This window comes from Musa acuminata, chromosome BXJ1-2 (assembly GCF_036884655.1).
Source record: "Musa acuminata AAA Group cultivar baxijiao chromosome BXJ1-2, Cavendish_Baxijiao_AAA, whole genome shotgun sequence".
NCBI classification, from domain to species: Eukaryota; Viridiplantae; Streptophyta; class Magnoliopsida; order Zingiberales; family Musaceae; genus Musa; species Musa acuminata.
In genome coordinates this window covers 6599273-6618209 of record NC_088328.1, presented here as the reverse complement: position 1 = coordinate 6618209, position 18937 = coordinate 6599273, and the positions used below count along the sequence as shown (strand labels likewise).

The following is an 18937-nucleotide window of genomic DNA, read 5'->3' as shown; positions in this document are numbered from 1 at the left end:
GACCGACCGTACTAGATCTAGGACATCCAAACCTATCAGTCTAGTATCAAAGAATGGAGCACTCATACAGGACATCCTCAGTGTCTCAAGTCTAAGGACCAAATACATCATTAAGACTATGGAATCACTATCAGACAATAAGGTATCATCAACCATCTAGCATTCCATAAGCGGATCAATCAGTGAACTCATTCTCCAATGAGCACCTGTATTGCATCCCTAGTGTCCCCACACGAGCAGCTATGAGATTAGCTGCATCCATCATATGGACGGGTATATAGCACACTAGTCTGTCCAATTATCTTGATTTCCCTCTTGAGTAACCTATGACCAGGATTATTTAGGATTTGTGTTTAAAGGTGAATCGGTCTCATTATCGTGATCTCATCACGATCCAATTCCCATTGTACAGATTCAAGGACATCATAATATATACATGCATATATGCAATAGTCAATATAAAGTGATAAATACCAAAGTATAATAAGTAAAATGATTGTGTGTCAAGTCATACATGTCATCACTCACGTGATTGGCTTGTTGGGCACCTATAACTAGTAGTATAAAAGATAGAAAAAGCATATATGGAACATGTCATCTCTTGGGTCATGCATTTATTTCTTAGTCTTCCAAGAAATAAAATTTTGTTGCATTATCTACAACCGAGGCTAAATATATAATAGCAAGTATATGTTGTGCACAAGTTATTTGGATGAAAAATATTTTAGAATATTATGGGCTTTACTTCAAAAATAACTCTTGGTTCGTCCCAGTAGGGGTATGGGATAGAATTATAATACTAGATGAATATGTTTAACAAAGAATCTCATTCAACATTCTAGAACTAAACAAATTGATATTAGATATCATTTCATTATAGATCATGTTAATAATCATGATATATTTTTAGATTTTATTGATACGAAATATCAATTAGCAGATATTTTTATAGAACCATTGAATGAGGAATAATTAGAAGAGAACTAGGCATGTTAACTCTTTCAAATGCATAAATTTATCTTTTATATTTTTCATATCATTATCTTGATTTCTTGGTTTTCATGACTTGAGTTTTCTTTTTGAATCAAAAAATGACTCATGATCTTTCGGTTTTCTTGAGATGTGCAAGTTTGCAAGTTTTGTATCTTGAGATCGGCATGCTAACACTTTGCAAGTTTGCACTTTTGATCTTTCATATGCTTCTCTTTTGAGATGTGCAAGTTTGTAATTTTTGTATTTTGAGATGGCAAGCTAGCACTTTTGCTTCTTTGATATGTGCAATATAACACTTCTCTTTCTCCCCTTTGTCACTATGTAAAAACAAAAAAAAATAAGAAGAGTGGAAGAATTCAATGGTGCAAAATTGTTGCGGGATGTCAACATGTCGATGGATCGGGCAATACACCAAAGGAGAGGACGATGCACCGAAAATTCGAACGAAGCATCGGATGAACCACTGATATGCCAAACAACATATGATTCATGTTTGTAATCGGTTGTGTCTTATCAAAGTAGTTTAGGTTTTAATTAAGTTAGTTTTGGATGTAACCCTGTCAACTTAATTAGAGGCCCATTGGGCTTGAATCAAGGTTGAATTAGGCATATTAAAAGGCCAATTCAGTGACATGAAATTAGGCATATTGAAATGCTAATTTAGTGACCTGAAGTTGGGCCAAGCGGTGGAATAGCTTTTGAGTTGGAAAGTACAGAATGTATTTTCTTGAAAAACCTAGCGGTGGTGCCACCCAAACTAGGTAGTGGTACTACCAATGCCTAGGGTGGTAGGTAGCGGTATTGCCCAATGTAGGCATTGGTATCGCTAGTACCTTGAAAACCTGGGGATTTAAATTTTTGGCTTTATGTCTAAAGTCATTTGGGGCATATAAATACCCCACTCATTCTTACTTAGGATAACAAGTAAAAGAGTAGAAAGGGGAAAGAATTCTTGAAGAAAAAGTGTTGTAATCTCTCTTGAATTGTTGAGTCTCTTCCTCTTAGAGTTTAGAAGTTGTCTATGGGAGGGGTGATGTCTTTTGTAAAAAAGAGGTATGAAGGTTCTCTTCTGAGCCTATGAAAAGGAGAAGTAGTCGTAACGAGGTAATTGATCTTTGCCCATTGAAAAGAAGATTGATAGTGAAAGCCAGTGAACTTGAGTAAAGAGGAATAGGGAGTGGACGTAGGTCAAGACAACCGAACCACTATAAATCTGGTTTGCATTTATGTTTATGCTTTTTCTTGTAGTCATTTACTGATTTACTTGCTTACTACTCTTATGTATGTTTTAAGTTAAATGTATTTTCGATATAGGTTTCATCGAATGAAAGTCTTTGAATCATCGTAATTTTTCGAAAGCACTAATTACCCCCCTAGGGCCTTTACCATCTTAATAGTAGGCCTAATATTGAGCTTGCCATGAGTCATACTTGTCAGAACTCTTTCTGACTTAATAAATTATTATCTCCATAATAATAATTATTATGGAGATCATAATTCACTTGACTATCAACTACAGATGAATTGGGCCACTATGTCATAGTCCCTATATGATATAAGAGAATCCAATATATTAGACCTATCAGTCCTTAGTTACTATGTATCTATAGTCTCTCATCCTTATAATATTCCAAATACCGTATACTATGAATGGTGCTATCAGGCCCATATGGCTTCTACTATAATCTTGCTGTAGTCGGATTCTCCGAGAAAACTTTTTCTCTCTCAATCTGAATGATCTTTGCCACGAATTTGCCTAAGTAAGAACATATAAGATATTATTCTCATGACACTAAGAGTGGATGATCCTCTATTGACACACAATAGCCCTCGTAAGTTTGGTTGTCACTCATGATAACCGGTTGTGCTAGATCTAGAACTTCTAGGTTTATAAGTCTGGTATCAAAGAGTAGAGTACTCATATAGGATATCTTTTGTATCTCAAGTCTAAGGACCAGATACACCATTGTGATGACGGAATCACTGTCTGACAATAAGATATCATCAACCATCCAGTATTCCGTGAGCAGGTCAATAAGTGAACTCATTCTCCAATGAGCATCGACATAGTATACCTAGTGTCCCCACATGAGCAACTATGAGACCAACCACCTCCATTATATAGATGGGTGTACAGCAGCACTCTAGTCTATCTAGTCATCTCGATGTCTCTCTCGAGTTGTCTCTAATCGAGATTATTTATAGTCTATGTTTAATGGCAAATCAGTCTCAATATTGTGATCTCATCATGATCACAATAATACATGTAATAAACAATACAAAGTGAAAAAAATATCAAATAAATAATAAGTAAATAGAGTATATATCATGTCACATATATCATCACTCACATGATTGGCTTGCAAGGCATCAATTACTAGCATGATGCACTATCATTTGTACTCATCTTATCAACATAAGAGGTTGATGCTGATAAAATATATAAATCTTTGACTCTTTTACTAGTCTATACTATATCTATATTTAATTCTTTTATATTGCAAAGATACTTGATTTCATTAGGACAAAAAAGGAATATAATTTTCAACATCAATTGCATTTGTAATAAAAAAAGAGATATTTTTTCATTCCTAGAGCATGGTACACACTCTTTAATATAATAAGATCATTGTCTTAATATGAGATTATAATAGTACTTTCCTTTTCCACTTAGGGAATAGTACTATCTATCATGATAATTATATTATTACCTTCATATTGATGAAGATTTACGTATTTGGTACCTACTAGTGAGATGATGATCATATCCTAAATCAATAATTCAGTCATTTTAAAAAATTGATAGATGTCATGGCCTCAATAGTTTCAACCACAAAGCATTTGCCCCAATTTTCACCAGTAGCATTAGAACAATCTTCTTTATTTGCAATATTTTTTTTTTAATATTTACATGATATTTTTTCTTAATGTGGCCTAACTTGTCATACTTATAACATTGATCTTCTTTCAATTTGCACCATTGTTTGAAGAAGACTCTTGCTTGCTGATAACATCATCCTTCTTCTCTTTATCATTATTATTACCTTTTTACTTATTTATAATAAGGGCATCTCCATCTCCCCCTAAAGTAGAAACTCCCACCATTTGATGAGCTAAGGATTCTTAAGAAGGAAAAAAAAATTTCAACTCTACTAAGGATGGTTGTTGAAATCATGTTTGAATAGATATAATATAAATAATATATTCTTTTCGAAGACTACAAATAATATAATATTTCATTAGTACATCAAAAGCTCATTTGGATCTAAGAGTGATATATTTGAACATAATTTTTTAGTCTAAAAATTTGAGAGATCACCTTGGATAGTATTTGTCAAATCATTCTCTAAACACTAAATTCAAGCCATATTCTTTTTGTTGAGCAATGTATCAAGAGTGATCCAAATCTTTGAAGCTGATTTGCAATGAATAATATATTCAAAGAGATCATGAGAAATAGATCTTTTTAATACAAATTCAATCTTTGCATTTAAAGTCCTCCATATCTTTATGGCGTCTCCATATGTAGCATCGAGTGCTATTGTTACATTGTCACCAACCATATCTAATAGATCTTCCCCTATGAGTTTAGATTCCAAACAAGTTTTCTAGATATTATAGTTAGACTAATTGAGAAGTTCAATGCCAAATCTACTAACTTAATTATAATATTCTATAGTCGAAAAAGGTTATCTTTTTGTACCAAGGTTATCTTGAAAACACATATTACCAATGACCCTGCTACTATATGAAGAAAGGGAGGATTAGATGCAAATATAACTCTTTCTCAAATAGTAGTAATAAGGTACCATTAGCTTAAGATTAAACCAAATAGAAGAAGAATAAACCAAGACGAAAAAGAAAAACTTTATTGAATTTCTCAAAAAGAAAAAACTTATAGATCTTGAATGACTTGTAGACTTGACTTATACTTGAGACCTTGATTGATCTACACATGTAGATACAACCTATTTATAGATGTAAAATATAAGTGTCTCTAATTTCTACGACTCTATCTAATCTTAGTTGAAATCTTCTAAAATATATTTTAAACTAAGAATTCCTTATCCTAAAACTCTATCTAATTTGATTTAAAAGATAAAATATTAATTTATGATATTTAAAAATATTTTTTAACTTCTTAACATGGAATATATAAAGACAGTAATAATTATGAATCTCCGCTCAAGCTAAGCCTGTCTTTGTCGTAGTGTGATGACTTAAAAAAATAATATAGAGAACTTATAATTTAGATCATGAAGGGAAATTATTTTTGATTAACTAATTTATGCATAACGAGAGGTTTTGAGTTGGTACAAAAGGGAGATAAAAGGATATGCTTTATGTTCCGTGAAGGGGTTGGCAGACATAATTGATCCTAACTTAATTGTCGTATGGATCAGTACGCTAACAATTTGATATATATTAGATCTAGGACCAACATAAGATCAAACTGGAACGACTCTCCATCTGATGAATTCCGTTCGTGTCTTATGTGACTATGAAGCATATATGACGAAGAATACTCCGTTTCTACTGTTCCTTTCTGCTCAATTTTGTGTAACCAAGTTGTACTTTGGTTCATTAGAATCATATAAGAAGGAAACAAATGAAATGCTAAAGAGCAATGGACAGAGAAAGTTTACATATGTACATGCCAGTAACAATGAGGTTTATTTAACAAGCCACACATATATACCATCTACGATGACAGGCCCAATGCATGTAAACTGTAAGCTAGAATTAAGGTTAGCAATCACTAGATTGTTTCTGCAACCACAAAAGCACACATAGAAGAAAAGCAAAGTGGAATTCATACTGCCTCATCTGATCCCGGAGCTTTAGGTTCAATGGCGGACCGGCAAATGGGGCAGGTGGAATGGGACTGAAACCACATGTCGACACAGTCGGCATGGAATCTGTGGCTGCATCTCGGAAGGAGCCGCCCCTTATCGCCTTCCTTGAACTCCGTTAAGCACACGCTGCACTCCAGTTTGCCCTCGTTCGCCATGGAGTACACGAAGACGGGTAGTGACGGAAACACGTCTGGTTTGAGCCTGGCGTGGCGCAGGGAGGACGAGGGAGAGGTGCTGGCGGAAGAAGCAGCGGTCGTGTTGGTCTCATTCAATTGCTGAGACTTTTTGCACAGTTTCCGCGAGATGTAGCAGTACAAGAAGAGGATAAGAACAACGTTGAGGATGGCGAAAAGAGGATAAAGAACACGGCCATGGCCATGACTGAGCCAATAAGGAGGGTGCGTAGTTGGAGAGCCATTAGGACTTCCCTGGTTCGTATCGGCCATTTTCTTCCTGGTGTAGTGAGTTAAGGAGCGATGATAGATGCCTCGATAGGGTATAAACAGGAGAAGGGTGTGAACTGGCAAGTAGGAGACTGAGAAGAAGTTGTCTAACCTCAGGCACAAACATATATACAATCATTGATTTCTTCTCTTCCTCTATGTAGATTAGAAATACAGTTGAAAGGTCAGATGGTGGTGTCGCTGAGGTTCAAGATATATATATTTTATCCTTCTTCCTTAGTTTGGTGCAGTCCAATATTAATGCAACGCTACGTGAACATAGGAGTGCACCGAGCTTAATTTTTATCGACTGATGTGGCAGCAGAAAGGTCCTACAGTTGCCTGCAGAACGAAGTGTGGCCCATGAGATCAAGATACTCCACTTACGCACTGATACGTCGGCTGAGGTAAAATTGTTGGTAGCTGAATGCGTGGGCGTATTCCCCCTCATAAATATTGAAACGCTCCCACTTGACATCCTGACCTGCACCGCTCGCCCATAGAATAAGGGAGGGAACAGTACATTAGTTATTGACTTCGCAATGCAGAATGCAGAAGGATGGTGACGGGCTGAGCGGGGAAGAATTCTTTTTTGAACTATCTTTAAGTCAGATTTGAATCCTACAAATCTACGTCGGAGCATTCATAATAATATTCCTCCGATACTTAAAGCCGTAAGCAAGTAAGATAGGTTCAAAATGTTTCGAGCTTTAGTGTGTCTTGGGACATACTTGTAGAATCCTTTTTATAGTGGGTTTTTAGGATCGTTACCTTCGGATGATGCATTACTAGTAGGAATGTGGAGAGCTAATCTCGAATGTAATTATCACTAGCCATGTCAACTTCGAGATGATGTCACATTCTGACACATGGCGTGTATCAAACAATGGGTGCGGCCAGTAGGCTGTAAAAGGTAGGGCCATAGGGTGTTGGCTTACTAGCCACATGGTATTGTTTGGTGGTGGTGTGCCATCCGCGCAAGGCCAAAGGTTTGGCTATATAGTGTTGATGTGGCATCGAAGTATCGATCACATGGCATCAACATGTTGGCTCTAATCATCTAGTTGTCAGCCATGTGGTATCATCAAGTTACCCATGCAGTGCCTAGTTGTCAACACGCCATGTCAAGGTATCAACCATCTAGGGTTGATTCATCAATTCTATTTTATTGAGGTGTTGACATCATGGTGCTATCGACTTTATCAATGTTTTCCTAATACATGCACCCCCACTTCTCAGTTTGTGAGGTGTAGTTGGGAAGTTTTATTTGATTAGCCATTGACACCAAGGCTTTGGGAAATTCTTATAGTCTTGAGAATCTTTATGGTGTTGAATCTCAGATTTTGATAATAAAATTATTTGATAAGTTTATTGGACTAAATATATTTTTGAGATAAGTGATAAACAAAATACTTTAATCACAAACTTGAATAATCAAAGGGCCAACTATTGAGCAGGAGAGTAAGACGTTTCGCTAAATAATTGTTACGTTGAAATTGGATGTTGAGCCAAAAGATTGGTCGATGTGTTGAAGATTGAACTGTTAGGACACTAGCTAGGAGAGTCCTAATTGAGAGGGACATTCATGTAAAACCTACCTAAACCGACCTCTATTAAAGAGGTGAAGAGGCCGGCTAGGGTTAGGAGGTTGTTTCTTAGAGAAGAATTAAGAGTTGTAAAGGAATAGGAGTCTTGAGTAGAAGTCCTATTAGGAGTTGGTTAGAAGTAGGAGTCTTAAGTAGGAGTCCTATTAGGAGTTAGGGTTTAGAAACCCTATAAATAGCCATGTATTCCTCCTCTTTTGATAAGCAATAGATGAATCTTTTCTGCAGCCTTTGAGCAGCAACTTGGAGGGAGGAACCCCTATAGGGTTCCAAGGAGGCCAATCCCATAAAGAGATCAACCCCAAATTTAGAATCTGCAAGGGTTCGAACAAATGGTATCAGAGCAGCGTTCTTGGCGTCTCGCTGCCCTTCCACAGCCATCCATCAACCCTCCACAACTGTCCAAAGTAATTTCCACAATTGCTTAAAAGATCATCGCCAAATTCCGTCGTCATCTCCACCACCACGGATCATCCTTTGATCTCCCCGTGAAGTGCAACAGGTTATGGTTTCCTACCTTACTACTGCTGCAATTTAGTTATCTTTATTTAAAAATCTCAAAAAAATTATTCCTATATTGCTGCATAAACTTTTCGTCATAAAGTTTTCATCTCTACGATGAAAGATACATTGCAGAATTCCAACCGTATAGCACCGTCTGTTTGATCTTGCTATTGTGTTTTTTCTATCCAAATCTCTATGAAATTTTTATGACATCTTTGACATTTTCTAACAGCAGATTTTCTTTGGTTTTGTTAAAAAATTCTCAATATAAACCATTGATGTTTTACGTCTAATCTGCTATACTTGAAAATCTGCACTGTAAAATTTCAGCCGCATAGCACTGTTTGTTTGATCTTGATACTATGTTGTTTCTATCCAAATCTCTAAGAAATTTTTATGATAGCTTTGACACTACCTAACAGTGGATTTCCCTTTGGTTTCATCAAAAAATTCTCAATATAAACTACTGATCTTTTTCGTCCAATCTACTATACTTAAAAATCTGTGTTGTAGAAAGTTTCAGCCGCATATTGTTGCCTTAACCCATCTATTTGCAATCTTTTTTGAATGAAATTTCTTATACACTTCATAGATCATCTTGGTTTCCATCTAAGATTGATCTATTAAGGAATTCATCTCTTAAAATGATTTCGTGTTGTTGTAAATTTTCATCACAATCCGCTGAAATTTTTCGATGAGAATTCTGCAATCGTAACTTGCACCAATTTCCTTGCTGTAATACTGCCGAAATTTTTTTGATTAAATTAGACATCCTTGCTGTCATATAAACTATGATTTTGCTATCAATTCCCTCCTCAATTCTCTCAAGTTTTTGGTAGAAATTACGTCGAGAAACCGTTGTTTTTCGATGACAATTCTACTCTTACAATACAGCACATACTTGCTGCAACTTCCACTTATTTCTATCAAACCTTTGCTACCATCTACCACAGATCAAAAACTTTCATCCACAGCCCTAAGACTCCACTAAACCACACCCTCAAACTGTACCCAAAACAGTCACAAAACAAGCCTAAACCGCAGCCTACATCTACCAATCCACCAACCCTTTCGACCATAACCTCTCTCAACCTATACACGCCTTTAACCTGACAACAAAAGAGAGATCATAACATCATAGATTTGGAGGCATATACTATGGCATCTGAGGAGGCAATCAATGCTTAATTCGAAGCCTTTGAGGCACGAATGGAGGATACAATTCGGACACTCTTTACTAAACTCAGATTGGGCCGACCACTAAGCCCGAAGAAATCACATCAAGGAGAGAGCTCTGCCCAATCGCACCAAGCCTGAAGAGATGACTTCCAAAAGAGGGGAGATTCTATGATCAATCCCAACTATCCACGCATGAGGGTGGACTTCCCTAGTGTTAGGATCGGAGCGGCACTAAGAGGGGGGGGTGAATTAGTGCAGCGGATTAAAACTTCGGTTTTGATAAATCTTTCCTACGATGAAAAGCAATATCAATGGAAGCCGATTTTAGAAGCTTGATAACTTAGAAACATATAGAAGCGTAGTAACTAAGTAGATAAGTTTGCAGTATGTAAATGGCAAGAGTAGGATGCAAACCAGATAACGTAGCAGTTTTTAAAGTGGTTCGGTCAAAATGACCTACATCCACTTGCGAAGCCTTCTTCGAAGAGGCTTCCAACTTCCACTAACAAATTTCTTGTAGGGGAAGGACTAATACCCCTCTTACAACCTTTACAAGTGGTTCACACTCTTACAATTCTTTTCAACAAGATGGGAGGAGGTGAACACTTAAGCAATATGAAAAACAAGGCTTGCAAAGACTATTCTAAGGCTCTTAACTTAAACTATTGCTTTTCAAAAAGTTGTTATCTCAGTTGAGATTTGAGGGGTATTTATAGGCCTCAAGAGGATTCAAATTTGGGCTCCAAAATTTGAATTCTCTTTGGTTTCCGAGGCCGGCGGTGCCACCGCCTGTCAGTGGCGGTGCCACCGCCTGTCAGTGTCTGACATTGATAGTGGACTGGCGGTGCCACCACCTAGTCAAGCGGTGCCATCGCCCAGTCTGGGCGGTCCCACCGCCTAGGCCAATTCAGCTCACTTGTTGGGCTCCAAACTTGGCCCACACCAGTCCGAACTCGGGCCCAATTGGCCCCTACATGGGTTATAGGATTAACACCTAATCCTAACCCTAATTAACATGCTAACTATGAATTTAAAGATATTTTCTAAGCTATTACAAAGTCCGTAAGTCAAGACTTCTTCCGGCGAGCTTCCGGCGAACTTCCGACGGTCTTCCAATAAACTATCGGAAACCATTCTGCGGACTCCCGACAAGCTCCTAGACTTCACGATTTGATCTTGGCGAGTTCCAACGAGCTTCTTCGGCAAGCTCCGATCTTTCTCGGTGAGCTCCGCGAACTTCCAACGAACCTTCCGGCGAGCTTCCGAAAAATCCTTCGGCAAGCTCCCTATTCATTCTCGGCTAGTTCCGGCAGCATTCCCGACGAACTTTCGGACTTCCGTCGAACTCTCGAACTCCCAACGAATCCTTCCCGCTTGACTCCAGCACTTTGTTTCACTTTATGTCTTCATCGTTATCGTAGTTAATCCTGCACACACAAACCAAAACTCAACTCCGATCTAGACAATTATTACAACGCGAATTGACATTCTATTGCCCGGCACGTCATTGGTTGGCGCTTCGTCCGATTCTTCGGTGCATCGTCCTCTCTTGCGGCTTGTTGCCCAATCGACGGTTGACCTCCGCAACCCCGATATCCTTGGCGCAATTTCGCTCTCCTTGGCCCGATGCCCGACGTCCAAAGCATTCAGCCATCCAATATCCTGACGTGATCTCTTCTAGCGCAACGTCAATTCCTCCTGCGTTAACTGTCTAATCCTGATCGAGTAGACCTGCATCACTCAAAATGCAGTTTAAATTATAAACACATATCAAGTGGTTTTATCATCAAAATACGAGATTCAACAATCTCTCCCTTTTTGATGATGACAACCACTTGATGACGGAGTTAACCTTAACTCTCGGAGTTTAAACAAACTCCCCCTATCAATATGCCATATTGATAGAACCTTGAATTCAAACAAAATTCAAGTCATTGCAATATTCATCATGAATACTTGCAACACATCATCATGAACTTATTCATCACATGTCATGTCATCAACATACTTCTCCCCCTTTGTCATCAACAAAAAGGAGAAGTACCACAATCAAGTGTTTGTTATATGGGTTCAACTCATTGCATGAAAAACATAATATTAATTTTTTATTATCATGCAATCTAGCAATTTTACAATGTTTTAGAACTTGCAAGCTAGCAATTTAGAGATGTTCAAGAAAGCAACTCTTGCTTCTTGAAATATGCAAGTTTTATAAGCTAGCAAATTCAAATATATGCAAGTTGGCATATTTGCTTTTCTTGAGATAGGCACGATAGCACATTTTTGCATTTTCTTGATGTTTCAAGCTAGCAATTCTCTATGATGTTCAAGATAGCAATTTCTTCTCTTTTGAGAAGTGCAATTTTTGTTTTTTTCTTGAATTGTGCTAGCAATCTATCTCCCCCTTTGTCATTATCGAAAAGAAGGGAGAACTCAATGGCTAAAAATTTCAACCATTCAACAAGCCAAATATGCAAAGAATTCATGAAAGATATCAATAAGGATCAATTCGTGAATACCAAAGATATGATTCATGGTTCAGTAAAATTCTTCTTAACAAGTTCACGATCAAGATTCATATAATTCATAATAAAGCAAATTGATGTACAATCATCACACAAGACATACAAGGCAAAGAAATCTTGTTATTTCTATATTATGAAATATATTATATCAAGGCTCATGATTCATTTGAAAAGATATAGCACAAAGAGCAACTTGAAACATTCTTATCAAGATCACATTTTAAAATATTCCAAGTATCAAGATATCAATATGACACTTCATTGAATTCTGAAAAATCAAAAGACAAGTTACAAAAAAAAAAAAAAAAATCATAATCAAATTATCATTTTTGAGATTCATAACATGTTATTACTATTTCATCAAAATCAATTTCGAGATTCACACAATATCATGAAATCATTAATCTCGATAAGATGGAAAAGCATTTTCTTTTTAAGTGATTCTTTTAACACATCATAAAAAAAAAAACTCATTCATAATTCAAGTGATTTACAAGATATCATAAATGAATTTATCACTTGTATTTCATCAAAATCGAGAACTCTAGAGATAGAAAATGATTGAAGCATTTAACATGATTGAAGCATGATTCATATTTAAAATGTATCTTATGTCATAAATACGAATCAAGCATTTGTCAAATCTGAAATCATCTTTAAAATTACATTTAATAAATTCATATATGACAAGCATAGATTTATTGAAAAATCAATAAGATAGAGGATTACATTTCATTTTTATAAATTTCTATTCATGTGATTTGCTTCTTATAAGCATGCCTTTGCTTTAAAAAAAAATGTCAACATTCAAGATAGAAAGGTAAATTTCGTAAAATAAATTATCAAGCATGATTCCATGATAACATCCTTTTAATATCTTGATATTCATTATCAAGTATGATTTCAAAAAGTATGTTCAAGAGAAATCATTAAGACCAAATGCATGATACACTCATTTGTTTTCAAAATATTCATCATGTTTATTTTCATGAGATTCACAAGATTGGTAAACTAAATTCATTAATCTCGATAGGATATAAAATTCATTTCCATTTCATACAATTGATTTCATGTGAGGGTGTTCAAGTCTTTTTGTGAAAACATGTATCATCATTTAAAATCAAAACATAAGTTTTGTCATAAAGCCATCAAGACCAAACACATCAAAAATAAAACATCATGATATCACATCTATCGTCAAAAGACTATCAAGAAATTCATACATAGATGTACATGCACTATGTCATCTTAATATGTCATGAGAATGTCATCTTAATTCGTCATAAAAATGATTAAACCAAAAACATGTTAATCCAAAATGAGAGTATCAAATCAACATTTACTTCAAAAACTCATGCATAATATAAAATCCTCAAAATACACATGCGTGAATTAATCCTAAGCATTATCACATATCATATAACTATCATCCATAATGTTGCATACATCATTCAACATTTCAAAACATAACATGCATGAAATCTTAGCAATATACTTTTCATGATCAAATTTTTTAGTTTTTCAAAGATGCTAAAAAGAAAAACAGGATATAATTTTTGTAAAATAATTTTTTTATTTCTTATTCCTACTATCTGAATTAAGCACTCATGAACAACTTCAAGTAATTTCAAAATAATTCAAGAGAGTTGAGTTGCTTACCTTGTAGTCGAAGCCCGTCAAAGCCCAATTCGCCGTTTCACCTTTGGAAGTTCTTGATTTGTCCATGGGTGCCTTCCTTTTCTTTGGCCTCTTCCTCTGTTCAAGTTCATTGTTTATTTTAGATTTTTGTTTAATGAACGTATTAAGAGTTGGTGTTCGAAGTTCAAGTTCATCATTGTCCTCATCACTTGAGTCATCACTCAAGTGGTATTAATTTGTCCAGAGTTTCAAATCCTTCCTATTCTTTGGAAGGTGGTTCAAGTGTTCATTGTGTTCATCATGTGCATTGCGCACCATTTCATATGTCATCAATGAGCCGATAAGTTCTTTAAGTGAAAAAATATTTAAATCTTTTGTTTCTTGTATTGCCATTACTTTTGATTCCCAAGCTTTAGAAAGTGATCGTAAAACTTTACTAACAAGTTCAAAATTCGAGAAACATTTGCCAAGAGCTTGTAAACCATTAATGACATCCGTAAAACGGGTGTACATGTCAACAATGGTTTCGCTCGGCTTCATTCGAAAAAACTCGAAATCATGCATTAAAATGTTGATTTTCGAATCTTTAACTCTAGAAGTGCCTTCATGTGTGATTTCAAGAATGTGCTCGAAAGTCGTTTCGCACAAAGAAACTCGATTGAACTCATTTTTGTCCAAAGAGCAAAATAAGGCATTCATAGCCTTTGCGTTTAAAGAAAACATCTTCTTCTCCAAATCATTCCAATGGTTCATTGGAAGAGAAGACATTTCAAATCCATTTTCGACTATGTGCCATAAATTCAAATCCAAAGAAAGTAAGAAAACTCTCATTCGAGTTTTCCAATAAGTGTAGTACAATCCGTTAAACAACGGTGGACGAAAAATCGATAAGCCCTCTTGAAAGCCATGAATAGCCATTTCTCTCGGGTGTAAATCCGAAATGAGAAATATCGGGCTCTGATACCAATTGTTAGGATCGGAGCGGCACTAAGAGGGGGGGTGAATTAGTGCAGCGGATTAAAACTTCGGTTTTGATAAATCTTTCGTACGATGAAAAGCAATATCAATGGAAGCCGATTTTAGAAGCTTGATAACTTAGAAACGTATGGAAGCGTAGTAACTAAGTAGAGAAGTTTGCAGTATGTAAATGGCAAGAGTAGGATGCAAACCAGATAACGCAGTAGTTTTTAAAGTGGTTCGGTCAAAATGACCTACATCCACTTGCGAAGCCTTCTTCGAAGAGGCTTCCAACTTCCACTAACAAATTTCTTGTAGGGGAAGGACTAATACCCCTCTTACAACCTTTACAAGTGGTTCACACTCTTACAATTCTTTTCAACAAGATGGGAGGAGGTGAACACTTAAGCAATATGAAAAACAAGGCTTGCAAAGACTATTCTAAGGCTCTTAACTCAAACTATTGCTTTTCAAAAAGTTGTTATCTCAGTTGAGATTTGAGGGGTATTTATAGGCCTCAAGAGGATTCAAATTTGGGCTCCAAAATTTGAATTCTCTTTGGTTTCCGAGGCCGGCGGTGCCACCGCCTGTCAGTGGCGGTGCCACCGCCTGTTAGTGGCGGTGACACCGCCTGTTAGTGTCTGACACTGATAGTGGACTGGCGGTGCCACCGCCCAGTCTGGGCGGTGCCACCGCCTAGGCCAATTCAGCCCACTGGTTGGGCTCCAAACTTGGCCCAAACAAGTCCGAACTCGGGCCCAATTGGCCCCTACTTGGGTTATAGGATTAACACCTAATCCTAACCCTAATTAACATGCTAACTATGAATTTAAAGACATTTTCTAAGCTATTACAAAGTCCGTAAGTCAAGACTTCTTCCGGCGAACTTCCGACGGTCTTCCGATAAACTCTCGGAAACCATTCTACGGACTCCCGGCAAGCTCCTAGACTTCACGATTTGATCTTGACGAGTTCCAATGAGCTTCTTTGGCAAGCTCCGATCTTTCTCGGTGAGCTCCGCGAACTTCCAACGAACCTTCCGGTGAGCTTCCGAAAAACCCTTCGGCAAGCTCCCTATTCATTCTCGGCTAGTTCCGGCAGCATTCCCGACGAACCTTCGGACTTTCGTTGAACTCTCGAACTCCCAACGAATCCTTCGCGCTTGACTCCGACACTTTGTTTCTCTTTATGTCTTCATCGTTATCGTAGTTAATCCTGCACACACAAACCAAAACTCAACTCCGATCTAGACAATTATTACAATGCGAATTGACATTCTGTTGCCCGGCACGTCATTGGTTGGCGCTTCGTCCGATTCTTCGGTTCATCGTCCTCTCTTGTGGCTTGTTGCCCAATCGACGGTTGACCTCCACAACCCCGATATCCTTGGCGCAATTTCGCTCTCCTTGGCCCAATGCCCGACGTCCGAAGCATTCAGCCATCCAATATCCTGACGTGATCTCTTCCTGCGTTAACTGTATAATCCTGATCGAGTAGACCTGCATCACTCAAAATGCAGTTTAAATTATAAACACATATCAAGTGGTTTCATAATCAAAATACGAGATTCAACACCTAGATGGGAAGAAGGAGACCCGATTGGTTGGATTTCGCGTGCGGAGCGATATTTTTGGTACCACAAAACCGCGGACGCATCTATGGTGAAAATTACAGCTATACATCTTGAAGGGGATGCCATACAGTGGTTTCACTAGTTTGAACACACTTATGGAGTCCCTTTATGATGATAATTCAAAAAAGGATTGCTGATCCGCTTCAGACCAACCTATTACGAGAATATTGACGGACAATTAGCAAAGATCCGACAAACCTCCACCATTCAGGAGTACCAAACCAGGTTTGAAAGTTTATCTAATCAAACTCATGATTGGTCTAAAAAATAGCTATTGAGGACCTTCATTGAGGGCTTGAAGCCAGAGATCCAGGGAGAAGTTAAAGCACGACAACCATACACGCTTATGGCAGCCATCTCTTTCGCACGACATCAAGAGGAGCGATTGAATCATGAAGCTTGGAGGACAAGAGTTGCTTCTCAACCAGAAATACTAAAGCCCTTAGCCCCCCCCCCCCCCCTATTGTCGATCGAGTCCCTGCACCAAAGAAGTTGACAAGAGAAGATCTTCGGGAGCAATCTGCGAAGCGGTTATGTTGGCATTGTGACGAGCCGTAGAGTTACAAGCATTGCTGTAGATAAGGGAGACTTCTTTTGATTGAACTAGTAGAAGAAGAGGTCATTAAGCATTCAAAAGAGGGCCTTAAACATAACGAAGAAGATACGGAAGAAGAGCCACAACCGACCAACGTTACAGTACACACACTAGCTGGCTACTCAAACCCGCAAATAATGAAGGGGAGACTTCTTATGATTGAACCAATAGAAGAAGAGGTCATTGAACATTCAGAAGAGAACCTTGAACATAAAGAAGAGCCACAACCGACAAACGTTACAGTACACGCACTAGCCGGCTACTCAAACCTGCAAACGATGAAAGTTGGAGGCCTTCTCAAACAATAATCGATCACTGTTCTCATCGACATGAGTAGTACTACTAACTTCCTAAATAGTAAGCTTGCTGTTCGGATAGCATTACCTATCGAGAATCGCTGAAGGTTTGATGTTAAGGTCACCGACGGACAGATTTTGAATTGTGATCGTAGGCGCCCGCAGGAGAAACTATTGCTGCAGGACTAAGAGATAATTGCAGATTTCTTCCTTCTCCCTCTTAACAATCATGAGGCCATGCTCAAAATTAAATGGTTGATGACATTAGGTGATATTTCCTAAAATTTTATGAAACTAATTATGAAATTTTACAGTAAGGAGAAACAAGTGACATTGCACGGGAAACGTGGGGGCGACATAACAACGATTTGCACACAACAAATGGAGAAGGTTTTGCATAAAGAATGCAGCGGATTTTTGGTACAACTTGAGCAACAAACTAAAGGAGAGCCAACAGAATTTGAAGATCCAAATCTACTTCCTTTGCTTGTTGAATTTTCAAATATATTTGACGAACCGCGCAACCTACCTCTTACCCGTCGGCATGATCATTGTATAACGATTCTTCCAGGCAAATCTTCAGCAAATGCTCAGCCATATTAGTATCCACATCTCTAGAAGGATGAAATAGAAAGGATTGTAAAAGAGATGCTCGAAACATGAGTTATTCGGCCAAGTTGCAACCTCTACTCTTCACCGGTGCTACTTGTATGCAAGAAGGACGGAACAAGGCGAATATATGTTGATTACCGAGCTCTCAATGGCATAACCATCAAGGATAAATACCTTATTCCAATAATAGATGAATTGCTAGATGAAAGGGAGCACAAATCTTTACAAAGTTGGACCTTTGATCCAGGTATCATCAAATACGAGCATGCGAAGAAGACATACCGAAAACCACCTTTTGAACACACAACAACCACTATGAATTTTTGCTTTCTTCAACAGAAGGTGGAATATCTTGGGCATATCATATCAGAGGAAGGTGTGGCAGTGGACCCCTTCAAAATTGGAGCAATGCAAAATTAGCCGACCCCGAGAAACATAAAATTGCTATATGGCTTTCTGGGTTTAAGAGGCTACTACCGCAAGTTCATGAAAAACTATGGAAAGATCAATGCACCAATTACTTCCTTACTGGAAAAAGATGTCTTCCAATGGTTGGACAGAGCCTCCACTTCCTTCGACAAACTTAAAACCATAACGACGATGCCAGTGCTAACACTACCAGATTTCTACCGACCCTTCATTATTGAGGTCGACGCATCTAGAGTCGGAATTGGAGCCATTCTCATGCAAGATGGTCGACCACTCACATACATTAGCAAGACATTACCTCTCTCCCATCAAAATAAGTCAATATATGATAAGGAGATGCTCGCCATTGTGTGCGCAGCAGCAAGGTGGAGACCCTACTTGATTGGTCGACGATTTCAAATTAAAACTGACCATAAAAGCCTCAAGTACTTTTTGGAGCGAAAGATATTATCCCTTGAGCAGCAAAAATAGGTAACAAAATTTCTTGGATTTGATTATGAAATAACTTACAAAAAGGGGAAAGAGAATATTCTTGCAGATGCGCTTTCGCAACTACTCGAGTAAGTTGAAGTTTCGGCCGTTTCACTTCCGACCAGCGACTTCCTTGAGGATATTAAGATGGAATGACAGGAAGATTCAGAGACTAGTAAGATTATAAAAAATTTGGAAGAAG

The 18937-nt window shown here is 37.6% G+C and overlaps 1 protein-coding gene across 1 annotated transcript in view; it reads right to left on the bottom strand.

Annotated features, from left to right (window-relative positions):
- The window catches only part of LOC103988827 (RING-H2 finger protein ATL2), a 55712-nt gene extending 49309 nt beyond the window's left edge, over window positions 1–6403 (bottom strand). The window contains exon 1 of the mRNA XM_065086105.1: window positions 5813–6403. Coding sequence (XP_064942177.1) covers window positions 5813–6295 — 483 coding nt within the window. The 5' untranslated portion in view covers window positions 6296–6403. The remainder of the gene's footprint in view (window positions 1–5812) is intronic.
- Between the last annotated feature and the right edge of the window lie 12534 nt (window positions 6404–18937).